Here is a 27,237-nt window from a genome sequence, read left to right on the forward strand (position 1 = left end):
AGCCATAAAATACAAGATGTGACTTAATGAGGCCTCTGGAGGTCATCCCTACCAAGTGGCCAAAAGTGACTTCCTGGAGTGTGCGCTTGCTTCCTCTCCCTCTTAGACAAGGAATCGATTTGAGGGCACTCGGTCGGAAGTAAACGAGCTGATGAAGAGGATCAGAGAGGCACCGCAAGAGTACAGACAGACGAGTCCCATCAGTTTTGAAGGCTACCTCTATGTACAGGAAAAACGTAAGACTTGTATTGTTTTTGATCGTGTAATTATATGTGTATAACATTTTAGTTTATAAAGCGCAGCAGGCAGCCAAACTCTGAGCGACAAAAAAAAGCACAAATATAACTCTTCTTAATTAGAAAGGGATTTTTTGTTGTTGCTGCTAAACAAATGTGTAAATGGAGCTGATATATCAGATATTTTTATGTAAATCAGCAGCAACGTTGCTGTAGCGTGACACAAAGTTGAAACACAGGCTTAGTTCCTGAAGTTGCACTTGTTGCTGACACTGTAGATGTTTTAACTGAATTTGCTTGCTGCGTATTTTTTTGTCACTCGCTCGCTAAAAAGGACATTGCGAAAACTGCGATCGTTATCCGGGGAGAACCACACTGGAACTGTCAATTGTGTGTTAGCGTGTTGCAGCAGAACCCAAAAGGGCTTGTTATGACTTAAACCACGTGAAATGTTTACAGTATGTCGTTAATGTTTGTGCTTCATCTAGGGCCACCTCCTTTTGGTTCAAGTTGGGTCAAGCGTTACTGCACATTTGTTAAAGAGCAAAAGATCCTGCACATGGTGACTTTTGACCACCGATCAGGAGGAAAGATTGTGAGTGGCAGTGCCGCACACTTGGAAAAAAAATCTGACTCTATTCAGTCTTTTACTTTCCATTACAACGTTCATTTTGTCATGTATTTCTTTTTTAAATAACCAACCATATTTTGATGTTTTTTTTGTTCCAGGGGGAAACAGAGTCCATCACACTCAAATCCTGTGTCCGGAAAACAACAGATGTGTTGGACCGGAGGTTCTGTCTAGACCTCGATATAACAGATCGGTATATTGTCACTTACCATGTTCTCAAACACACTGTGATAAAATCTTGCTTGTATTAAACTTGTCATTTAATTTGGATTACTGGTGACACATTATTTGTTATTGCCTGCTGGATGACTTTTGCTTGAACACAATGTAAATGTTGTCCACAGACTGTCCACAGAGCATCATAGATCTGTTTTGCTAAAGGGCCTAGCTCCACACACACACTTGGTGTTTGTTGCTATGTGTTTTGGATAGCCGAGGGCAGCACTGCAGGGGTTGTTTTGGAGGACTGCCCTCACGCATCGTGCTGTAATATATATCCCATTTTGTCACAGAACTTAACCCTGCGCCGCCCCTTTTCTGTAGTATTAATAGAAGAGCAATACCTTAAATTTAGAATGGAAATGTCAGTGCACACATCTGTTCACCCTGTAATGAGTAACTTGATACCCATTTGTTCTTACATGATTGGAAGTGTCATAAAACCAGCTGGCCTCTTCTTTGTAGTACAACCAATCTAAGATGTATGTGGCAGAGGGTGTTTTTTTTTTTTTTTTTTGCTTTTTTGCAAATTCATTTCATGCACTCCTTAATATTTTACAAAACTGTACCTCTTATGCTTTTCCTAATACAAGTGTGGTATGGCTCTCTCCCAGGCCAGGAACGGTGCTTACAGTGCAGGCTCTGTCTGAGGATGACCACAAGTTTTGGATGCAAGCCATGGGTGGGAAGGAGCCTGTGAGTCAGCTTTCACAATGTCATCATCTACCACTCACTCATGGAGTTTTAATACATTCTCTTTAACTGCCATCTTGTAGAGAGCAAATACATGTTGCTTTACACCAACATATACTTAGAACTCCCCAAAAATATACTGCGTAAACTTTAAAACTCTATGTCTGTGTTTTGTGGTTGTTACTTTAACAGATTGGACATTATCTTATGAGGACTTATTCTAAAGAACGTGGAAGTAAGGATCCAGCTGTGCCAGACACTGAATCTGTAAAATTATATGATATCACAATTTTATAAGCATTGGTGTTTGTTTTTTTCATCTTCATTTTTTCCCTACCTGTAGTCGACGCTCAGTTGGATGATGTTGGTTTCAGTTTTGTGAAGAATTCCATCAGTGCAATAGAGAAAAGAGGTGAGCTATAAATATATTTAATAATGTAAATATCTGATGCTAGCATATGGGAAATTGCAGGATAAATTGTGGTGTGTTGGTGGATAGTAATAATAGTAGGTAACATGCATGCAAGCCTATATCTGTACACAAGGGGGCAGACTTTCTCCAGTATTGAAAAGGTAAAAGACTTCCCAGCATCACCTGCAGGCACCTTGTACTGAAGACATGCAACTGCCTTTTCACGGCATCATTCTTACTTATTAGCTCTTATCTGGCCACCTCTTCATAAAAAGTTCCTCTAAAAACTGAAATTTTTATGCATGTTGTTACCTCATAATGAACTTGGTTGAAATTGAAACCATGCCACAAATATATTATTTCAATAATTGTCATTATTGTATTGTAAGTAATATGCAAGTAGAGGTGTATTATTTTTATTATTGTTATATTCTAGGCATTAATGACCAAGGCCTGTATAGGGTTGTGGGGGTAAGCTCCAAGGTCCAGAAGCTCCTCTCATTAATGATTGGTAAGTTCTTCATTCTCCTCTTTTTCTCACATAGATTTTTAGTTTTTTAAGTAAGGACTGAATAAAGTTACAAATTTTAATTTAATGCCACTGCACTATCTCTGTGAAATTAGGTCGGCCCTAGTTAGTTGAATATGCTGATGTAATGGATGTGTCTGGATGTGTCTGTTAGGGGTGATATTAAAAAGATAGCGATTGGAAATCATCCCGTGACTCAGCCCACTGGTACCCGTGGCTCTCTGAAGTGCTACAAGTGCCAGTGTGTAGCTTGGCTTCGCTTTCATTCAGTTTTAAGTCCCCCGAGACAACCCGACGAGGTCCATCCTATTCACATTCTTCTGCTTTTTGGCTTTTCCTTCATTAACACGCCAGTAGGATGGCCTCTTGTGTGCTCGCAGATGGCTTAGTCTGTCAGTTGCCTTTCTCAATTACCTTTATGCCTCTTACTCATCTCGAATCCCTTTCACTCAACTCCCTTTCTATAGAACTTGTCCTCTGTCCTTTCCATTGCTCCCTGTCTGCTCTCTGGTTTCCTGCTGTCTCCAGCAGACACCAGCTCACTTTCAGCTCTGTGTTCAGAATGACAACAAACTCAGGCAGCCGCCAGCCTGTCTCAGCTTCCTCTCCAAAAGCTTGCAGCCTTCCAGCCCGCCGACTCATGCGGTAGACTCCATTAATGCTGTGCTGCGGAAGTTTCTTTAAAGCCTTAAAGTATAGAAAACTTCCATCACTAGTCTTGAGAATTTGCATGTTACTCATTTAAAGAAAAATAACGATTTCATCTGTGCCTAAATATTTCTATCTAAACGCAACTCGTATTTTATCCCTGAAATGACTAATATGTATGACAGCAGTTGTGTGTTACTTCTCCACAGACACATTCACAAACATTTCTTGCATACAACAGTTCACAGTGAGTGGGTGAAACAAGCTTTAAACCCTGAAGAAAGACTTTGGATCCTCCCACACCTCCTCCTTTTCATCTCTCACCCACCAACATGGCCACGGTCCAATCTGAGAGGACAAAGTGATACAAAATTCTCCCATCATATTACAGTACAAACAAAGAGAGCGGCACCTATTGAATGACAGACAACAATATAACAGGAAGAAACCTGTAAAAGTGAGCTCCGCTCCCTCTCTGACCTGTCTGTGGTTCAGACAGAACGGGTAGGGCAGCGTGTGGTGTCGGTGGTGATATGGTCATAATAGCTGCTGAATTGGAGGTTTTGGTCCTCCAGATGTAATTGCATAGGTAAATTTAATGAATGCACATTTCCAAGGAGCAAAGTCAGGCATTTAATATTTTACAGTTCAAAGCAAAAGTTGTTAAACACTGAATTAGACCTGAACAGATCCTGAAAAGGTTTATGGTGCACCTTCATTGGTTAAATGGTATCGCTTGATCAATGTGGCCTCTTTGTGCCCAAAAAACCCAGATGATAAAGGAGAGTCATCTGTCACTTGATAAACCAAGCAGGCGGTTAGGACATTTTGCAGTGTGAGTGTGCACAGCGCAAAAATAAACTCATGCAATAGCTGCTCTGAATAGCCACACCTGAAGTAAGAAGGAACTGTGCTGTTATTAAAATGTGAGGCTAATGAGGTGCTTTTTTGACTGTATAATTTACAGAAAATTAATAAATGAAAAATCTTGAGAGAAAATTTAGAACGTACGACTCCTTTCTAGTTTGAATGTCGGCTATTTTTGGTTTGAGACCTTTCAGGAAAGGTGGGGATATAGACGTTTCCTAAATCCACCGAGATAGAGTTATGGGTAAGTGGTTAACCGTGGGTCAGGCACTTTGGAAGAATTACTTGTGAGCTGGTTGTTTGAGAATAAAAGAACAAATCAGTCACGCAGGAAGCAAACACTGACAGGTGCTGCATGTGGTTGTTGCTTCATCTTAATCCTGAACAGCATTTGCTGCCTCCCTTCTTCTTTTTCCAGTTGGCATCAGTTGCACATCTTAGTCTTTACATTTTAGTGCCACTGAACATCCTTACAGCACATACGTCACACAACCATTGCTTCATTTCCAATTTCTGCACATCACTTGTTTGTTCGGGTTTGGGTCAGGATGTGGTATTTACTTATCTCATGAATAGGCTTACTTTCATACTGGTCCAGGCTTTCAATCAGCTTATCCTCAAATTTGAAAGTCTGTGAAGGAGAGTAAGTTCCCTATTTTTATTTAACAAACTTTTCCCTTCTTAATATTTTCTGTATGATGAAAAGTTTTTCTGCTGGTGTTATGTCACTCTGCCGTTGTGCTTATTAAGTCCCCACACAGCACGGTGTTGGTTGCCTAGTCTTTATTGTTGCTAACACAAAAGAAAATAATATAGAACTGAACCTCGGTGGGTGCTGTGTCGTTAACAGTTTTGCATTCAGTGCTGCTCCAACTTCTCCAGCTGTGTTTGTGCATACACCGACCTGGCCAAATCAGGCCTATTTGTGCAAGACTACAGCGCCTCTGCAAACTCCATCAGTCTCACATATGGAGACACACCTGGCTACACATGCTTCCTAAAAACGTTTGCTTTCAGAAGTTGACACTGGACAGGCAATTTTGTGGATTACGCAGACGGAGAGAGACACACGGTCCTCTTGCCTGCAGTGGATAGATCAAATAAAAAAATAAATAAATAAATACATTTCCTATTAACAGACCACCTAACACCCGTGAAGCTAAAGTCTGTGTGGTGGCTAAGACCCTAAGCTGTACATGTGTCAGACTCCAAACACTTCACTGACACATTGCACTTCCTCTGTAGTTCATCAGAGGCTACTTACGGTGTGACTAAAGCCACCCCCCCACCCCACCCCACCCCCCGCGAATTTTCAGCACAACACCCCCTTGGAGTCCCTGTGGAGTCAGTGAAGTAATAAGGGATTAATTAAACTTGTAATGAGTATAAAGCCAGCAGCCCTCTACAGATGCTGCAACTTCCTTCCATATCCTCTGGGGCGAAACTCGACCCCCGAAGGCTAGCAGGAATGCTTTTTATCCTCATATGGCTAATTACAAGTTACATATTTAAATCACATATTTGTTGTGCATAATATGAACAGGGTAGTTAATTGGCGCCTCGGTGCGAATACCTCAGTCAGTGAGTAATTGCAGTGATGCTAAGTTTGTGATTCTTATAGATGAGAAGAGCGACGAAGTGGGTTTGTCAGCCAGCGAAGACTGGGATGTTAAGACAATAACAAGTGCACTGAAGCTTTATCTGAGGTAAGGATTAGTGTGATGTTTTAATGTGAAAGACACGCACACACCTGTGAGTTATTTGTTTCACCAAGCAGTGGCAAGCATTGATACTAAAACATTGCAGCACAGCAAGTGTTTAAATAAGGTAATTGATTCTTCTGATCGCTTTTGCAGTCACTTCAGCTCTAGACGTTACACCTAAACCCTCTGGTTGAATTGTACCTATTAACAAACTTTTAATTAATTCATCTAATTAATTTGAAATATGACAAATAGAGCTTACCGCCATCCCTTCTCAGCAGCTCAAGAGTACAGTAGCTTTTTGTCTTCATTAGATGTTTATAGCTGCACTGGTATTTGGGGGGAAGGATGCTTATTTGGGGGGAAAGACGCTTAGTAGGTAATTTTTTTTTTTTTATCTTATAAACCGTCAAACTGTGCTGTTGTGTATCCAAGCAAGTCTATTTCTGACCCCACGACAACTCCTTTGATGAATGCGGTCCTTTCCGCTTGCTTGAATGCGAAACACTGCATCCAGCGTTGATGCTTTATTTTATAAAAATGCTACAGATTTAATTATGCAGAGTGCCTTTGTATAATTAACTCCTTGCGAACTCATAATGCTCATGATATGCATGTTCCACAGTCAATAACTCCTTCCAGGTTGGCAGCGAGTGTGGGTGAAGTTCAGAGATTAAAAATGTAGTTTGGCTGCAAGAAGATGAAGCGGTATAATTTTAAATGCCAATCTGATTTTGTCGACATGCTGTTGCAACAAATTGAGTTGGCTTTGCTTGTTGCTTGATTGGAGGAAAATTTGCATTTAAAGTTGGGAATTTGCCTGCTTTCTTTTATGCATATTAAAAATACTAAAAAGAAACTAATACAGTTTTTTGGAGTGGGGGGTTTCGATTACTTGTTTTATTTTGTCACTATGGAGGTCTTCAAACAGCCACTGCTATGTAATTAGGATGTAAATGATGAACCTAGTCAGGGGGGTTAAACTTGTGTGGACTGACCACTTCCAAAAAGCAGACTGATGGAGAGGACTGTGGACTCTGGGACATTACTTGGTTGAGAAGTTTTACCTCAGCATTTTAGTTACCATACCCTTATCATTATTGACGTGCTATATTAAATCAACACAGTGTTTTTCTAATTTGTCTTTTACTTCCATGACCTGCTGAAGTAAAACGGCCTCAATCTCCTCAGTTTCCTCTGAGGCTAAGTAGCTTTGGCCACTATCCAGCTGCAGTGTGAAAGTACCTTCAGATGAACTTGGTTATCTCAACGCGTGCACCGTCTAATTCCATCTCCTGGCCTGGCCACATTAATCATTGCTGTGTGCAGACCCTATAAAACAGTGTGCCAGCTATTTCTGTCCCTCTTGCTCACTTTAACTCTCCTTCTCCCTCCCACCGCCCCCCAACCCGTCTCTCTTTCTCTCACTATCTCTGCGAAGGAGCCTTCCTGAGCCACTGATGACCTATGAACTTTACAAAGAGTTCATTAGCCCCGCAAGTAAGTTCTACCGCCTCATGTACCAGCTCTTCATCTGAGCGCAGACCATACGCAAACAGAAGTGTATGTATGGTCCGTATCAGTGCGAAATGGGCATTTTATCAATTGAAGCAGCTGAGTTCATTACTTAGTTCTTCTTCGGGGGGTTATTGAAAAGGAGCAGTGAAGTGAGACACAGCAAAAACACTTTTAAATTAAATTTTACTAACTTTGTTTAAACTTTGTGCTTTTAAGGGAAGTTGGGCAACAGTGGTCACCTTGCTTATGTCTGAAAGCTATTGTGTGGTGTGTGCGTGTCTTGATTGCTAATTATCGCCTTTTTATGTCTTCCTGCGTGGTATCGGTGTGTTACTCGCAGCACTCAGTGCATTTGTTCTTGATTCTAACCCTACCAAAGAGGCTTTCAGCTCCCTTTGGCTTAGTTGCATTTGTCTTTTCATTGTAGATGAGCTTATTCCAATCTCCATATAATCTCTACCTGTTTAACATGGGACTAAATTTGTGGCCAAAAAAGCCATTAAAGATCCTGGATCAAAATCATCCAGTGACCTTGAAGAGGAAAAAAAATAAGGGAAAAAATAGGGTTTTTTTTTTTCTGCCCACTTAACATAATTTCTGTATGAAATGTTTTAAATCAAGCCAAACTTGAATCTTATTACAACAAGTGCTATAATTGGATCAGGTTGACATTTTTATCAGGCGCTCGCAATGCCCTCATAACGAGGGGGGAAAAATGGATTAGCAATGAATATTTTTTTTGATGGATGACAGCATCCATAAGAAGCTTTTGCCATGTTTAAATCCTTGTCGTTCCCATAGTAATGATATTTTGTGTGCCTGTGTGTGTTAGCGTGTGGGCGGTCAGATGCCCATGTGTGAGGAAGTGTTTAAGAGATGATCTTGGGGGTTTTAACACAACCCTTTATACGGTAGCGACAGTAACGTAAAGCTATCTTCTCCGCCAGCATAGTGGTCCCTGCTGCCAAATTCTGGGAGGCTTCAGACCGTATATCACCATCACACCTCTTCTTCATTTATTTGAACTGGGATGTATTTTCCTCTAATGCTTAATCCCATACACTTGAGAGGGATAGCCTCTGATTGTTGCACGCTTAAAGGTCCACCAACTTTTGCTCATTTTAAAACATTCCCAGACTTCCGATAAATACTTTTAGGCCTTTTTGAAGTAACATAGGGCTCTTTACCTTGAAACCTCACTCAAATCAGCAGCGACTAGAATTTTTCATCATCTATTTAAATTTCCTACTGTACAGTGTACCATCTGAGCTGTGCTGGCTCCTTGCCATGCGAGCAGCACAGAGAATTCCTTGTAGTTTAATATGAGTACACGGCTGTTTCTGCATTTGAACAGAGGGCGGTAGTCCCGAGTCTCGCATCCAAGCCGTCCACTGCCTGGTCCACAAACTACCGGAGAGGAATCGACAAGTCCTCGGGCTGCTTATGAAGCATCTGGCCAAGTGAGTGTTCATAGTTCCTTGGTCATAGTTCAGCCAATCTCCACCCCCTCTCTCTCTCTCTCAGTTCTCTCTTTCTGCTCTTCCTGTCTGTCTCCTTATTCTCACTCCACATGCTTTTTCTCTCTCTCTCTCTCCCTCACTCCCACTCTCTTCACTCCCCCTTCCCTGCTGTCACTCCATCTCTTCTCTGTCTACTCAGTGACTGCTGGGTAAGAAAATTGATGCCACTAGCGTCTCGATTCTTTTTTCTTTTCTTTTTTTTTGCTTTTTTCTAAGGTCATTTTGTTGTATATTTAAAGTTGTCGAGGGAGGATTGAGTAGCCTGCCGTACCTGTTCATCATGCTGTTTTGCAGCCCACGGGCGAAACGAAATGAAATAGACCACTCAAATTAAGCCCTCTCTTGAGATTACTGTATACACCCCTGGACGGACCACTATTGTGCATCATTCCATTTGCGAGATTAGATAGGAAGAAAGATTTTAAGAAATAATGTTAGCTAACATTACAAGGTTTTACCTCAGCAAGCTTTTTATAAACTAAATATGAGCAAATTGAAGATAAGTAAATAATCCCTCTTCCCTGAGGCAGTGAAAGTCTGGTGGATCTTATTTCATAGAAACCCGCTGCAGAATCAGGCTGTGGTAAAAAGGCAGCGCTATTGAAATTGAATTTGGATTATCCAGCGTGAAATTCTCCAGACTGGAGAGACTCGAATATTTTTCTGAAGTTGGCGTGTGTGCATGTCCTGCAGGGGAAAGAAGCAAAGCCAGAATTTCACACTCCTATCTGAAATGGTTTCAGAGATGTTATAAATGTGAGTTGTCACCAATGTTTTTGTCTTCAAAGGCATCCTTTGAAGCTATTTAAACTGTCTCTCTGCAGCTGCACTGCATATCATCATATTTGGAGTATGAAATCTCTTCACCTGTCCGTATAACTTTTTCTTCAAATAAAGGTTTTCCCAACTTTCTTTTTTTTCTTGACCACTTAATATAGTTGTACCTACTGAACTCCCAGTTTTGAAATGGATGTAGGTGACATTAAATAAAACTCCAGTCTTTCCTCAATGTAAATATCATTTGGTAAGGTGGATCATCCCCTGGCCTCTTTACATGTCAGTGTTGGCAATATGATGAAGAGATTAATACATACTCGCATTCAGAACACAAAGAGAAAGCTTAATCAATGGCCATGTTGTGTGCTTTTGAAAAGAAAATCTGAAAAAAAATCCCCCAAAATAATTATATGTGAACAAAAATATTAATAGAAAGTTCATAGTAATTAAACTTAATTGTAGTGTCTTTTAAGCGTTTTATATTACTAAAGTAAAAAGAAGACCAAATTATTGAAAGTGTGATTTTTAAACATATAAAATATATGCTTGACTCTGATGCCATCAACAAGTGACAAAACAATAAAAGGGATGTTGTTTAAAGTTTAAAAAAAACAAACAGAACTGATCAGTAATGTGATTGTGAATGCCACTGAGTCAGAGGAAAAGACTCCGCGTTACTTTCAGCTGCTCCCTTATTTCTGCTCCCAAAGGATCAGCACAGCAAATGTATCTGCATATTTGATTTGGCACACATTTTACATGAAATACCCTTAACCTCACATTTATCAGGCTTGGGACCAGCACTAGGAGTTCACGAACAAGCCACCCTTCTTTTAGACTAGCTTCGTGTCTCTTGCCCATCTCAAACCAGGGGTCTTTTGGATGTAAGGTGAATGTGTTAACCGCTGCTATGCTCTGAAAGACTACAGGAGCAAATATTTCGGCAGCAGTTTTAAAAATTCTCAAACTAAAATTGCAGAGAATTTGGGCATCTGAAATTAGTAATTACTTTTGGGAGTCACAACCAGAATCTGTAATGGCATGGGGTTACATTAATGCATATAGCAAGGGTGATTTTCATCTGTGAAGGCACCATAATTATTAAAAAGATGTGCACAGATTTTGCTAAACCACAGTCCAAAATGAAAGATTCAGGATGCTAAACTGGTTCTACCTCCATCCATGAGTCCTTTCCTGACATGGAAAACATTGTAGAGTACATGGATACTGGGTCATGTTTGCATTAGTATTTCCCCTGGGTTAATTGAGAAATGTAAGCATGACAAAAAGAGACACCATACGTGTGCATACTGTGCTTCAAGACTTGTTGCCCTTGTGCCCACAAGCATTGTCAACAGTGACGCTAGAGTAGTGTAACTTCACTCTTTAGTTCCATCTGTCACTGTCACTAGAAGCAGTGTCCCTGTGTTTTCGGGCCTGTGTGTGCTTCAGCTGCCCCTTTACTGAATAAGGAATGGCGATTCTAGATGACAAAAGCAAACATTCAAACCTTTCAGTGAGCTGAACAAAATTTGCAGTCTTAATCGTGTGTTTCTATCTGCTAATGTGACTGCATGCAGTTTAGACTTGTGTTGCAGAGAAAATAAGTAAAAGTCACACACGCCAAGTTGGTAAGATTGCAATCTCAACTGTGGCCAGGGCGCTCATACAAACACGAAGCTGACAAGTTCAAACACCATCAGATTAATGGGAAGGAGTGCATGTCTGAAAGGGCCTATTGGTGTCATAATGAAATTACAAATACAAATACAAATAAGGAGTAAGCTGAAACCCTATCTCAAGCGAGAAACGTTTTGCTTTTAAAACTACAGCAGTTGGTCTCTGTCCTAACTTTTTGGAATTTATTGCTGGCATCAAATTCATTATTTTACATTGGGTTTAAAAATGTCTTTGAACTAGCTGTTGCATAGGCCACCATCTACTAACTTAATGAGCTGGAAGATGAGTGCTTCCAGATCTGGGTGGTTTACCACCTCCAGTTTTGAAGGGTAGAAAAAACTTGTCTTGTGTTCAAGGGCTGTTTTTCAGCCAGTGACTAAGCCTTTATTCAACATTATTTTTGGATTCCCTTTCTCATCTGCTTATGTAACGTTTTTGGGGGGAGGGGGAAATAATGACCCATTACAGTTACGCTACTGGAGCTCTGCCCTTTTTTATTCTTGGACTACCCTGTCTTTGTGAAGTTAAGTTGTTTAGTTGAAATTAAGCGGCTATAATGTGAGTGGTTATTTTCCCCAGCGTGGCGGCACACAGCAAGCAGAATCTGATGACCATGGCCAACCTGGGCGTGGTGTTCGGACCCACATTAATGAGGCCACAGGAGGAGACTGTCGCCGCCATCATGGACCTTAAGTTCCAAAACATTGTGGTGGAAATCCTCATTGAACACCATGAAAAGGTAACACACAGACTTTATGATCTATCATATGCCTAGTGGAGTGCACTCTATAGACTGTATAAGTGTCTACTTATAACACTACCTTCTATATATACTGTGTCTATAGGAATATCCTTCTATTGTATTCTATTGTCTTTTTTTGATTGTACACACGTTAACTGCGTTGACTCTTCACATTGAATTCATCCTGCGAGTGCAACATTTTCTATACAACTGTTTTGCAATTCGCAGTCCACAACTATATTCACTAAAAGCTAAGCACTGTAGGCAGCGCCAGGTAACAAGTGACAGCACGAAATGAAATCTGAGGTGACATGACATCAGTAAGCTTCTCACAGCACCTTGTTGTTTACCTACCTGTGTGGCGCATAATTACTCAGAACTGACAGATTATAAATGTGCTAGTGCAGCAAAAAATGTGTTTGCGAGTCTTTTTTGGAACGGGTCGCTTTATTACTGTTAGAGGTTTTGTGTTTCGCTTCCTAAATTATTATTTGGTACTTCTCTGCTGGAACAGAAGTGCACGTACTGTACTATGTCTGACAGAAGAGTTTCATCTGGATCGAATAAGAGTCTCAATTAGGGGGGATGTGATGCTCTTTTCTTCTGCAGGTATTCTTGTTTTTGGTGAGGGTGGTTTATACGTGTACATTGAAAGTCTTTTTTTGCTTTCTTGAGTAAGTGTTCTGGCAAAAACATGCATCATACTAGATGATGGGGTAATTTGTGGCTATTGGAAGCTTTTCTGAGTTGACATAGAGCTCAGATAATGAAACATGCTTGGACATCCTTCACCCAGTTATTGAGGTGCAGAGAAGCTCGATGTTAGTTTAATTTACATATTTTTGTGTGGCTCTCCAATAGGGGGAGCCCTAAGTGCTTTTACCAGAATCAAGCACATGGTTTTCTCTTCAATTTCAGCCTTTTGATTACTCCGTAGATTGTTGCACACATTTTATTACATCCAGAAAGGCCTGTCTGAATGCATTTATTTTGGTTGTGAGTTGTTTCATAACCTGTAGTTCACAGGATCATGTAATCTCCCCCAGAATGTCATTAATTGGTGTCAATCCTCAAACGGGGATAATTCTCCGTGTCAGAAGAGAAAAAGGTTTGAGATTAGTTTTCTAATCTGTTTGGAGCAGAGCTGCACTCGCTGCATAGAATCAGATGAAACCGGGAGCTCGTCGTGTTTATTTTCCTTCCAAGCTTCATTAAAATGAAGACGAGGCGTGTTGCGAATAATGTCTCCACCCAAACTCACAAATCTAAAACGGGGTGTGAGAAAATACAGAAAAAACAACACCAGCAAAAACAACACCAGCCAGCCCCGCGCGCACCGCTAGTGTCCTTAGACTACCTAGAGGTATCCAGCACTGGCCGGCTGATAAAGGATGTAGTGTTAGAATGCAGCAAGAGCATTTTAGAAAGTACAGCATGTTTGAGCAGGGGAAAAGTTGAGCAGACAGACAGACGGGCATTAACTTCCCTCACAGCTGAGTCCCACTCCAGACTGTTGATACCCCCAGATACCAACAGTAGACTCTGCTTTACATTCACCTCCATCTGCAGAGAGAGGCGAGAGGGGAAGAGAGAGGCAGCACAAACTCTCAGCCATATCAGATTTCTCACTTTTTCTATCTGCCTCTCTCCTACAAACTTTTTCTCTCATGCCCCCACCCCCCTCCCCCTCCTCTATCTGCCTCTCCGTTCACACTCTCGCTCACTTTCTCTCTCTCTCTCCTCTCCTCTCCCTTCCCTACCTCCCTCCTCTCCTCATCTGTGATCCTTTCTGAGGCTCTGCTGAGACTTCCTCTTCTCTGCAGCCCTATTCTCTTTTAACTCCACATCTGAAGTTTATATGTAAACATGGGCCCGGTGTAAACAGGCTTTGCCAGTTGGCCAGTCCTCCTCAAATCCAAACCTTGTTTATTTGACTTTGGGTAAATTTTTTTCGGAGGAGAAACGTCACCTTAACTTAGCCCTGGATTTCTGGATGGGGGAAGTGATTATTTATTTATTTAGTTATTTTTTTAATTTTTTGGGCACACACACATGCGCACACACACACACACACGAATCTGTTCACATGCAGTTTTTAGGGTCCAATCAATGAGCAGCTCAACTTTTCCTAGGAGAACTTGCTGCTTCTGCAAATATCTTTTTCCATCTACAACTACATAAAGAGTGTGAGTTTTTCAAAACACATTGGTTCAGTTGAGGACATGCTGCAGCTCAACAGTCTAGGAGTATCTGCACTGTGTGTGCTGTGTTTTGCTACAGACTTATTCACATGTGTATTCAGATCTTTACAGATGCTCCCGAGTCGTGCCCTCTCTCACCTGCTGCCCCAGTGCTTTGTGCTCCCACGAGGCAGTCCAAGAAAATGAGTCGACAGAATCGGCCTTTGGCTGTCTACAATCCGCAAGCCCTTGACATTCAGAATGGTAAGAGATGTACAAATTTGTACCTGTATATTTTCACATTTCTTGGTGTGTTAAATGAAAGGTGTTGTGAATGTGTTTAGGAATTTATTTATTTTTTTGCTCTAGAAGTTCAAATGCTCCTCACTTTAGCTGTAAAGCACTATAGTGATCCAGCAAGCATCTCACTTAGCATTTATTCATTTGTAGGGCCCAAGAGGTCTTAAGTGGCAACAAATGAGTAATACCTGCCCTGAGACTTTTAGTAAGTGCAAATGAACTGAACATAAATCTGTTATGCTGGAAAATATTATTTTACTTTCCATGTGTGGATATGTGGATACACCACACAGCAGCAACTCAATACATTTAGGCATGTAGATATGGTGAAGATGACCTGCTGAAGCTCAAACCGATAACTTTGATCGTCGCACGGTTGTCGGTGCCAGACAGGCTGGTCTATAGAATATAACAGAGTATTTCAGAAACTGCTGATCTACTGGGATTTTCCCCACACAGTCATCTATAGAGATTACAGAGATGACACAAAAAAGAAACTATACAGTGAGGGTAAAAATGTATTGTTGATGTCAATGGAGAATAGTCATACTGTTTCAAGTTGAGAGGAAGGCAACAGTAACTACTGGTTACAACCAAGGTATGCAGAAGAGCATCTCGGAATGCACAACTCATTAAGTCATGAAGCAGATGGCCTGCAGCAGCAAAAGACCACGCTGGATGTCGGTCCTAAGCTACGAACAGGGAACCAAGGTTACTGCTGGACCAAAATGGAAAACTATATAGACTTTGCCTGGTCTGATTAGTCTAGATTTTTGTTGCAGTATTCAGATGATAGGGCCAGAATTTAGTGCAAACAACATGAAAGCATAGAGCCGGCCTGGCTTGTATCAGTGGTTCGAACTGGTAGTGGTGCAGTGGTACAGAGAATATTTTCTTGACACATTTTGGGCCAACTAGTACCAACTGACCATCATTCAAAAAGCCACTATTTAGCTTAGTATGGCTGCTGACTGTGTCTATGCCTTTATGACCACAGCATGCCCATCTTCTGATGGCTGCTTCCAGGAGGATAACGCACCACGCCACAAAGCTCAAATCGTCTCAAACTGATTTCTTTTACATGACGATGAGTTCACTGTACCCAAATGGCCTCTACAGTAGGGCTGGGCCATATCATACCATTCACGGTAATACCGGTATAATGTTGGGCAACGATAAGAAAATGAAATATCGCAATAGATTATGGGTAAAACGCGCATGCGCAGTGCCTTTGTTTTCATACGCACATGGCGGAAAAAGCATGGTGGCGAATGAGAAGGTCGAAAGCGGATCGTTGAATGAAACGGATGAACCAGAATTGGTTTGTAAAAATGCTGCAACTTCAGTGGTGTGGAACTTATTACTTCAACTTATTACCGTGTTTTTTGGAAAACACGGCACACTTAAAATCAATCCTTTGATTTTTCTGAAAATCGACAGTGCCCCTTATAATCCCGTGTGCCTTATGTATAAACTCTGGTTGTGTTTACTGACCTCGAAATGATTTTATGTCGTACACGGCGCTCAAAAATCTGTCAAATGTTTTAGTATGACTTTGCTAAGCTATGAAGCTGCACCGCTTGATGGATTGTCGGAGCATTACGGCTATTGTAGGCAGGAGCCTCGCGGAGTGATACGTACTGTGCTTCAACATAATATTACCGTATTGTGTGTGTATAACCTCTTTTTAAGTTTTGTTGATATTATACATGGTTATGCTCAGGATATGTTGGCCAATTTCCACTGGAAATGCCTTTTGGTTAAACTGTCAGCGAGGAATTTGCACTGTTACATTTTTATATAACTTTAATGCACATAAAAAACGGCTGCTTGTTTAAATGAAAATACATTGATGGGGGGTTTTTTTTGCACTAACAAAGTTGTGGAGTTGTAAAGTATTTTGTCTAGTGTCAATTATATCGTCAGTTATATCGTTATCGCAAATTTTCAAATGTATATCGTGATAAATATTTTTGGTCATATCGCCCTGCTCTACTCTACAGTCACCAGATCTCAGTTCAATAGAGCATCTTGAGGATGTGCAGCCAAAAGAATTTTCTGCAAATTTGTGACGCTATCATGACCAAAACCTCTGAGGAATGTTTTCAGCACTTTGTTGAATCTATGCAGCAAAAAATTAAGACAGTTCTGATGGAAAAAGGGGGTCCACCCTGGTTCTTTGTCTACACAAGGAAGCTGCCAGTTGAGATTCTGTTGGGGGACAATTTAAAATCCAACATGCATTGTCTTAAAGAACCTGAAAAGGGAAAACTTTAGTGCTAATTTATTTTAGTGCTAATTTGTACACTTACTCCCTAACATATTTTGTGCATTAATTATCATAATAGAGTGTTGCCAGGTTGTGAGGTGCACCAAGGAGGTTAGGCTTAGGCATGTAATACAGTGTTGTTGAACAGAAACACAAAGTCAATATCCAGAATTATCATGAAGTCGAATCAGCATCTTTCTAATGGGGGGTTTAAACAAAAACTAAACATTATCACTGTCGGATGCATTCATGCAACAATATTAGTATCCATTAGTTTGAGGTGGGTGTTACAAATAAACTGGCAACTAAGTGTATTTACCGCTGATCCCTGCTGAGCTCTAAATCACTCACTCTGTCTGTTCCCTTATGAGTGCTATGCAGAATAACAGTGTCTACAGATGACACACTAAACTTAATCACCTTCTTTCTCTAATACTGTTTGAAGGGATTTGCATCTGGGTCTTGTCTGTGTTTTTGTTTACTTAAAAATTTACTTTCTCTAAAGATTGACTGGGAGACTGCAGCATAAGAGAGTCCCACTCTGGTACATCAGGCCTGGTCACCTGACCCACTGACCCAAACACTCTAACTCTAGCAGTTTCTGATCCACAGCCAGTTAAATCTCCCCCCCCCCCCCCCCCACACACACACACACACACAATACCAAAGGAGTCTAAATCTGCTTACCAGATTGCCTCTCTTTGTCTCCCTTGTGCTAGCTTTTACTGTGGGGTATTTTAATATCAGGGATGAAAGGCATAATCCTTTTTTAACCTTTGTGTCTTTTATATGGGTCCCACATAATAAGAGTAAAAGCAATTTAAGAATGCTGAAGTGGGTAAGAGAGAGCAGTGTTTATGTATGCGTGTGACTCTTCTTATGAGTCTACATGCCGTGCTCGGTGTCTGATATCCTCGCAGATGTGACGGCACACCATGCGTAGAGAGGTGCATTAATCAGAGTATTTGTGTCAGGAAGCTTTCCAACAACTATAGTTTACAAGGCTCTTATTCTCAAGATGATTACAGATCACTTGCATGTTTGTTACTGATTTAATTAAAATGTAAAAGGTGCTAAAGATTTAGCTGCCAGTTTATTACTGTTGGGTGTGTTTTGCTTCTTTAATATTTATTTCATCAGATGTGATGTTTTTCTTAGAGCACTTTACAAAAAAATGTACTGTCAAAATCTGTAGATAAAATTATATAATAATGCATAAAATAAATTCAACTCATTCTCATTATAAAGTGGTCTAAAGTTTAATCAATAGATTTTTTTTAACTTTAACTTTTTTCCACTAGAGAAGCTTTGCATGATTTACAGTTCAAATTAATCTTTGGTGCAGACCCTCAGGCCATCTTCTGTCTCTTACAACCAGATTTCTATCCTGACATCACCACATTCTAAGCAAACTTTCTTTTTATGGGTTTCCACCTCTAAACAAAAGACTTGAACAGTAGGCTAGCAGAAATATTCTGCTCACATCAAGTGCTGCGTATAGGAAACAAGTTGTAACAACGACAGCTTCATTTTTCAGCATGACAATGATCCCAAACAGACTGCCGGCGCAGTAAAAGCATACTTGGGTAGAAAAACTCACAGTGTAACACTGTTGGTCATCGATTGGCCTCCCCGGGGCTCGGGCCTCAATATTATTGAAGCAGTGTGGGATCATCTTGAGAGAACAGTGCCAGCAGCCAACATCCAAAGAAGAGCTTTGAATGTCCTTCAAGAAGCCTGGAGAACTATTCCTGAAGCAGCTGCCTAAGAAAGATCAGGCTGTGTTCATACCAAATATTGACTTTCATGTTCATTAGAAATGTACAAACTCTGTTTTTGGTCTATATATTGTACTTCCATGTATGTTTGCACATGTTTCAATAAATCACTGCACACATTTCCTATTTTATTAGCAAAATATAAAGAAATGAGGGTGGCTCAAGAGTTTATCACTGTACTGTACATAAAGCCAGTTCTTAGACATTTTCATAATTGATGTATTTATTGGGGGAAAGATAAATGTTGTATTTATTGGTTTTGTTTTGTGGTTTTGTTTGGTTTTTTTACATTTATCCTTTTGTGCCTCCCTCATCTCCTAAAAGCACAATCTTTACGTCACAGTAAAAGTGAAAAACAAGAGCTCGGCTCTCCCAGCTGTCTCTTAGGTTCCTGTCTATGACTTCACAAGTGTAACACTACAAACAACACAAACTTGGTTGTAAGTCTCGCCTGCTTTGACAGCAGTTTGATTTACAAAGTCCCTTGTTGATGCAGGATTGTTTTCATGTGTTGATAAATTATTCATCTGTTTTATCGTCAGCGAGCTTGAGCAGACTGAACCTTTTACCGTTGACTAAAATGATTTAAAAAGATGTAATTAACTCAAACAAACACATGTTAATTGTTTATCCCAGTGTCAACAGTGGGAGACGGTTCCAGCCCAGCTCCAGATGAGACATCAATGGGCAGCAATGAATCTGTATCATCGCAGTCATCATCAGCCTCGGCCTCAGAGGTGAATATGGAGAAGAGTGACCACGCCCCTCTTAATGCCAGCCTCTCCTCAGGCAGCAACTCCGGGTGAGTTCTTCACTAAGTCTCAAATCGATATGTCACATGCGGGCGCTCAGAATGCATGTTTGTGAGGTGAGATCTTCAGCTAACAGGCCACAAATGAAAATGATTTCAAATTAGTAGTGGTTCACGTCAAGTTATCCCATTCTCAAAGGTAAACTCTGTTTTTAATAACTAATATTTGATTAGAGTGTTTTCTAATTAACTGGTCTTTGCTTCCAAAGCACAGCTGTTAGTCTGGTAATCAGTCTTTGGGCCAATTTCCTCTCACTTAATGTATTGATTCATTTAACATATGAATCGTTGAACTTCTCAGAAGTGTAAGGGATGATTCAGAGGAAAAGGCAAACTCCAAATAAGAGAGAAGGACATTTTAATTGTAGGCTTTTTATTCACTTGCATTTTGTATTGACGTGGTTACTGTGATTCTGTGAGAACCTGTTCTTATGTACAGTTGTGGTCAAAAGTGTACATACACTTGTAAAGAATATAATATAATGGCTCTACTGAGCGTCCCGTTATTTCTAAAACTCTGATTTTTCCCTGATAGAGTGATTGGAACAAATACTACTTTGTCACAAAAAACATTCATGAAGTTTGGTTCTTTAATGACTTTATTATGGGTCAACAGAAAAAAGTGATCACATCTGCTGGGTCAGAAATATACATACAGCAACATGAATTAGCAATTTTGGTGACTTAGAAAGTTGTCAGTGAACTGAGCTTCATAGCATGGCCTCTTAACTGCTTGTGAGTGATTATGAGTGACGACAGCTGGTGACTTCTCTCAGGCCAGTTAAATAGGGCTCATTGGATACAAACGCCCACAAACGCCACAATGGGAAAGTCAAAGGAGCTCAGCATGGATCTGAAAAAGCGAATTATTGACTTGAACAAGTCAGGAAAGTCACTTGGGGCCATTTCAAAGCAGCTGCATGTCCCAAGAGCAACAGTGCAAACAATTGTTTGTAAGTATAAAGTGCATGGCACTGTTTCGTCACTGCCAAGATCAGGAAGAAAACGCAAGCTATCACCTGCTGCTGAGAGAAAATTGGTCAGGAGGGTGAAGAGTCAACCAAGAATCACCAAAAAGCAGATCTGCCAAGAATTTGAAGCTGCTGGAACACAGGTGTCATTGTCCACAGTCAAACGTGTTTTGCATCTCCATGGACTGAGAGGCTGCCGTGCAAGAAGGAAGCCCCTGCTCCAAAAGCGGCACCTTAAGGCTCGACTGAAGTTTGCTGCTGATCACATGGACAAAGATAAGACCTTCTGGAGGAAAGTTCTGTGGTCAGACGAAACAAAAATCGAGCTTTTTGGCCACAATGCCCAGCAATATGTTTGGAGGAGAAAAGGTGAGGCCTTTGACCCCAAGAACACCATGCCTACAATCAAGCATGGTGGTGGGAGTATTATGCTGTGGGGCTGTTTTGCTGCCAATGGAACTGGTGCTTTACAGAGAGTAAATGGGATAATGAAGAAGGAGGATTACCTTCACATTCTTCAACATAACCTAAAATCATCAGCACACAGGTTGGGTCTTGGGCGCAGTTGGGTGTTCCAACAGGACAATGACCCCAAACACACATCAAAAGTGGTAAAGAAATGGCTAAATCAGGCTAGAATAAAGGTTTTAGAATGGCCTTCCCAAAGTCCTGACTTAAACCCCATTGAAAACATGTGGACAATGCTGAAGAAACAAGTCCATGTCAGAAAGCCATCAAATTTAACTGAACTGCACCAATTCTGTCAAGAGGAGTGGTCAAAGATTCAACCAGAAGCTTGCCAGAAGCTTGTGGATGGCTACCAAAAGCGCCTAATTGCAGTGGAAATGGCTAAGGGACATGTAACCAAATATTAGCACTGCTGTATGTATATTTCTGACCCAGCAGATGTGATCACTTTTTTCTGTTGACCCATAATAAAGTCATTAAAGAACCAAACTTCATGAATGTTTTTTGTGACAAAGTAGTATTTGTTCCAATCACTCTATCAGGGAAAAATCAGAGTTTTAGAAATAACGGGACGCTCGGTAGAGCCATTATATTATATTCTTTACAAGTGTATGTACACTTTTGACCACAACTGTATATTCATATTCTTTTTAGTCTCTTGTTAGTGTTTTTGGAGCAGAAATCTTCCATTAAATCAATTGGATTTTAGGTTTTTTGTCTTCCAGTTCAAACTGGTGTAGTTTAATCAGACCATCGGGGATTCGATGCTCCCCTCGTCCAGTTTGAAAATGTCCTTAGAAAAGCACATCTTTTAGCAACATGTTAGCGTTTGTCTCAGGGCACCGTTGATTATCCTCAGCTGACAGAAAATTGAAATTCCCTTTCACGCCCTTTCAGTTTTGCATCATCTGGCTCAACAGTAACTTTGACGCACACTTGCGGAGTAAAATGAAGAATGAAATACTTTGAATATTAGAGCACATATTTCAACAAGAACCTGAAAATAGCGTCTCTAAGCCAAAAGTCCAGCGACTTCTTCCTGTGGACATTATTAAAAAGGAAATTCATGTAAACACTTTGGGTTTCATTCATCATGGGAAGCAGTTGCACTTTTCTGCACTTAGCAGCTGCATCTCAGCTCCCTCTTTACCACTCTGGGCAAAAAGCATACTTGGCAAGATAAAACAATCATTATTAATAATGCACACTTACCTATTTTTGAACATTGTGAATCGTGGAAAACGAGCATCTCAGTTCTCGTGTGAATCACGCGTTTGCTAACCTGTAATGCACATTACGCAGTTGCCATTTTTGAGTTTAATTAAATAACAGATTATTCAAGGTAAAGTGGAATTAATTATTGGAGTGTCAGCCCCATTGTTCTTGCTATTAATCTTTTGTACTAGATGGGAAATGCGTTAATAGCTGGAATGCATTGCCATGCTTCTCTCTCTCTCTCTCTCTCTCTCTCTCTCTCTCTCTCTCTCTCTCTCTCTCTCTCTCTCTCCCTCCCTCCCTCGCTGGCTTCTCCTTTCTGTCCTCACTGCTAAGTCCTTGGTCCTTTTTGTTGTTTCAGCCTATGACTTGTCTTGAATGCTGATGTGAGAGATGAATTATTGGGTTATGCTGCAGATGTTAGACTCTCTGCTGTGTCATGTCTACACATTCACCTTGGAATAGACTTGTCTTTTTTTCCCCTCATTCACTGTCCCTCTCTCCTTTTCCATCAGCTGAAAAGAGTTGTAAAATAAAAACAAATCCTCCTCACACCTTGACAGAGGACAATGTGATTCTTCTCTCTGTGACCTCTGTGGGTGCCTGCCTGCCTGTGAGTGTAGGCATGTTTAGTTTTTTTTTTAAGTTGCAGGATTAGACAGACAAGGCTCTATAGCCCTTATGTAACCAACTCTATTTTTTTCCCCTGCGGGTATTTTATTTATTTATTTTTTTGTGCTTTCCCACATATGTGGCATCATGTTGGAGGACGGAAGGAGCAACCAGGAGGAGGTCGTAAATCTCGGCTCTTATTTGTTTGGGAGACAGGTGGCCGTGCGTTGGCCGTGTAAATCGTATTGACATTGGGGAGATATTCATCTTGTTTACCCTTATAGCCGCAGCCCCTGTCCCTTTATGAAGACTTGCGCCATATGTCACAGGGTGTCGCCCTGGCTTTGTTCGCTCATAAATCTTAGCATGTGAGATGGTAGAGACCTGTTAGCACAGCAGCTCTCTGGCGTGGAACCCAGGGATTCGGCGTGAGTCGTAGCCAAAAAGAGCAGTAGGGATGGCAATTGCTGCATTACTTCCAGCCACTCTCAGAAATGTGTTATCTGCTCTCTGGCGTGCTCAAAGGCGCACCTGGAAAGCAACATATTTTAGTCTCTGTCCTGCAGCATGGCAAAAATCTGCATGGTCATACAAAAAAAATGCATCCTGACTCACTGTATCATACAGTAACTCTTTGTGGGCAGTTGCACGATTTATCTTCTCTGTCTACTTCCATGTCTTGCCTCATTTCTCCTCTTCTTCCTGAATTCACTCACAGCTTCTCCCAACGGCTCGGTTGCCCGAAGTGCTGCCCAATGAGGTTACATTTTCTGGCCTTTTTTTTTCTTTTGTTTTTTTGGCCTCCTTCTATCTCTGTGCTGCTGCCCCACCTCCAGCCCTCCAAGCCTCCCACTGGCAGACAGCTGTGGATCATAAAATGGTGGATCAGAGCTTATTTCCTGCCCACCCAAACTGGAGATTGCTGGGCGAGCAGCTCGGCTATAGGTCTGATCCCACTTTCTACTAGAAACAGTACTAAATCCCACCGCTGCCTTTCGTCCTTTGGTAGAAAGACGGTCGATAGCCCTGCTCATCCCCATGTTAGCTCCACGCCAGGATCAACAAGGCTTGGATCCTCCAGGCTGAAATTCCTGCAGTAATGAGAAGCAGCAGCCCTCTGCTGTGCAATGCGTGATAACGTGTGATAACCCCGATGTTTATAACGATAAACCAGAAGACCTCCAGGTGCTGTTCACTTTGAAATTCCGTCTTTGCAATATTGTTTGAGTTTGATATAATGATGCCCTTTAGTTTTTACAATATGCCCTCTGCTCAATATAATATACATGCACATCCTCACAACTTGAAACTTAATACTCTTAAAGAAAACTCTTGTGATGAATATTACCGGCATCTGAAAGGGGATTTTCATCCAGGCCTTTCATGCACTGCATTTTCAAGTCCCTATTTACTGTATTTAATCATCTTTACAGAAAAAGCTTAGCTAGGCCTGTGACGGGTAAAAAACAACGACGAGCAATTCATGCTCGATGCTATTTTTGCTGAAGAGAAACGGCAAACGATTTCCCTCGCTTTGGCTTAGCTGTAATTGTGAAAGTAATTTTTGGATAAATCCATTTACCTCTGATGTATTTAACAAGTTTCTAGGGCAGCCATGTGGCGTTCCCTGATTTCCCTAACTGTTTATTCTGTTATTATTATTTAGATATCTGTTTATTTTAAAGATCTTCACAGAGCTGCATAATCCTCTTCCCAGCTGTGAGAAACAGTCAGACAGATCATTTAACTTTTCTGAAATATGTGGATGTTGACATTTTCTCCTTTCAATATCATCTAATTTTGGATATGGCATGTATGTGAGTGAGTTCACCTGCTGGTGGGTCAAGTGTTGGCGCTCCTCGGCTCTCCTCACTTTTGGCTTTGACCCAGGCGGACAGTGGTTGTGCCTGGGACCAGGTTAATGAGTGGATTTGCTGCACTGCAGCGCACTGTCCCCCATGCTGATGTGGAGCAGCTGAGCACCACAGTGGCCCCACACTGCTGCAGAGCTATAAATCACCCACAGTCAGGCCAGGCCCAAACAGAGCAGCCACCGCTGGGGATGGACAAGAGCACTGAGAGAAGTAGGGGAAGAAATGAGGGAAGAAAGCAACTACGGGAGGCGAGGGGGTGGCGTGGGACGAAAACGTGAGCACAGCGCTGTGTTCACCTCCACCTATGTCCACATAACATCCCCAGCCATGTTCTCCCTTAAGGCTATCTCTCCCCCCCACCCCTGCTAGTGCCAACGTAACCACTATTCACAACATCCTCTCAACCTCCAGCCCCTCCCCAGCTGCTCCCTCTAATTGCCTTTATTAACGTCTCTATGGGAGCGGCAGCTAGGAGCAATTTGCTCATTATGTGCTGTATTAGCACTGGCCCTGGGGCAGGCATGGAGCACAGAGGGATGCCTGGCTGAGACTCCTTCTCTCCTCTGCTGCACTCTCCCTTTATCAGGACCCTTACCTCAGTCCTTCAGGTTGGCCATAGACTTGTTGGCCCTGACAACGAGTGTAAAGCACAGCTACTACTGCAACAGATAAAACTACAGTCAACGTGTGACTGTGCAGAACCTGCGCTCACTACTGTAGGTACAGGTTTTACCAAGAAAAGAAACGCATAATGGCTTGAGAACATCTTCACGGGGTACACACACAAAAATCAGCTCAAGATGGTGATGTTAACTAATTAAAATTTTCCTTCTGATTTTGCTATATTGTATATCTAAATGTTATATTTAATGGAATCTGGCGAAATAAAATTTAATTGATCGGTATATGTTTAGTTTACACCAAGCACATTTTCCTCACGAAAAATTCGCATTTGAGTAAATAAACCTTTGAGTTCATATATTTCAATTGCATTTATATTATAATGCTGCGTGAACAAGAACATTAATGCTGGTATCGTGTTGTTTTCATGGAAATGTGACCCCATGCTACAGTGGGGCAAAAAAGTATTTAGTCAGCCACCGATTGTGCAAGTTCCCCCACTTAAAATGATGACAGAGGTCAGTAATTTGCACCAGAGGTACACTTCAACTGTGAGAGACAGAATGTGAAAAAAAAATCCATGAATTCACATGGTAGGATTTGTAAAGAATTTATTCGTAAATCAGGGTGGAAAATAAGTATTTGGTCAATAACAAAAATACAACTCAATACTTTGTAACATAACCTTTGTTGGCAATAACAGAGGTCAAACGTTTACTATAGGTCTTTACCAGGTTTGCACACACAGTAGCTGGTATTTTGGCCCATTCCTCCATGCAGATCTTCTCAAGAGCAGTGATGTTTTGGGGCTGTCGCCGAGCAACGCGGACTTTCAACTCCCACCACAGATTTTCTATGGGGTTGAGGTCTGGAGACTGGCTAGGCCACTCCAGGACTTTCAAATGCTTCTTACGGAGCCACTCCTTTGTTGCCCGGGCGGTGTGTTTTGGATCATTGTCATGTTGGAAGACCCAGCCTCGTTTCATCTTCAAAGTTCTCACTGATGGAAGGAGGTTTTGGCTCAAAATCTCATGATACTTGGCCCCATTCATTCTGTCCTTAACACGGATCAGTCGTCCTGTCCCCTTGGCAGGAAAACAGCCCCATAGCATGATGTTTCCACCCCCATGCTTCACAGTAGGTATGGTGTTCTTGGGATGCAACTCAGTATTCTTCTTCCTCCAAACACGACGAGCTGAGTTTATACCAAAAAGTTCTACTTTGGTTTCATCTGACCACATGACATTCTCCCAATCCTCTGCTGTATCATCCATGTGCTCTCTGGCAAACTTCAGACGGGCCTGGACATGCACTGGCTTCAGCAGCGGAACACGTCTGGCACTGCGGGATTTGATTCCCTGCTGTTGTAGTGTGTTACTGATGGTGACCTTTGTTACTTTGGTCCCAGCTCTCTGCAGGTCATTCACCAGGTCCCCCCGTGTGGTTCTGGGATCTTTGCTCACCGTTCTCATGATCATTTTGACCCCACGGGATGAGATCTTGCGTGGAGCCCCATATCGAGGGAGATTATCAGTGGTCTTGTATGTCTTCCATTTTCTGATGATTGCTCCCACAGTTGATTTTTTCACACCAAGCTGCTTGCCTATTGTAGATTCACTCTTCCCAGTCTGGTGCAGGTCTACAATTCTTTTCCTGGTGTCCTTCAAAAGCTCTTTGGTCTTGGCCATGGCGGAGTTTGGAGTCTGACTGGTTGAGGCTGTGGACAGGTGTCTTTTATACAGATGATGAGGTCAAACAGGTGCCATTCATACAGGTAACGAGTGGGGAACAGAAAAGCTACTTGCCTAGCCTACTTCTCTTTTGATTTATGACCTCACTAAACGCTAATTCTAAGTCTAAATGTTTCATTTTGTTCTTTATGGTTGAATTAAGAATTAAATAAACTATAAATTGTGCAATATTCCAGTCAGAGACGCCCCTTTCTCATAGTGTTCAAAAAACA

The 27,237-nt window shown here is 41.4% G+C and overlaps 1 protein-coding gene across 5 annotated transcripts in view; it reads left to right on the plus strand.

The window, feature by feature from the left end:
* Nucleotides 1–27,237, plus strand: part of arhgap10 (Rho GTPase activating protein 10) — a 61,575-nt gene that overhangs the window by 21,470 nt on the left and 12,868 nt on the right. For 3 of the 5 annotated variants that reach the window (XM_085164127.1, XM_085164129.1, XM_085164131.1), the window contains exons 8-20: nt 107–236; nt 725–831; nt 966–1,060; nt 1,701–1,782; nt 1,972–2,014; nt 2,123–2,191; nt 2,628–2,702; nt 5,857–5,941; nt 7,380–7,438; nt 8,811–8,916; nt 12,013–12,172; nt 14,478–14,619; nt 19,339–19,504. In XM_085164127.1, coding sequence (XP_085020253.1) covers nt 107–236; nt 725–831; nt 966–1,060; nt 1,701–1,782; nt 1,972–2,014; nt 2,123–2,191; nt 2,628–2,702; nt 5,857–5,941; nt 7,380–7,438; nt 8,811–8,916; nt 12,013–12,172; nt 14,478–14,619; nt 19,339–19,504 — 1,319 coding nt within the window. The remainder of the gene's footprint in view (nt 1–106; nt 237–724; nt 832–965; nt 1,061–1,700; nt 1,783–1,971; nt 2,015–2,122; nt 2,192–2,627; nt 2,703–5,856; nt 5,942–7,379; nt 7,439–8,810; nt 8,917–12,012; nt 12,173–14,477; nt 14,620–19,338; nt 19,505–27,237) is intronic. The other 2 variants (XM_085164128.1, XM_085164130.1) reach the window with 1 other exon arrangement.

Source organism: Neolamprologus multifasciatus, chromosome 6 (assembly GCF_963576455.1).
Source record: "Neolamprologus multifasciatus chromosome 6, fNeoMul1.2, whole genome shotgun sequence".
In the NCBI taxonomy this organism is placed as follows: domain Eukaryota; kingdom Metazoa; phylum Chordata; class Actinopteri; order Cichliformes; family Cichlidae; genus Neolamprologus; species Neolamprologus multifasciatus.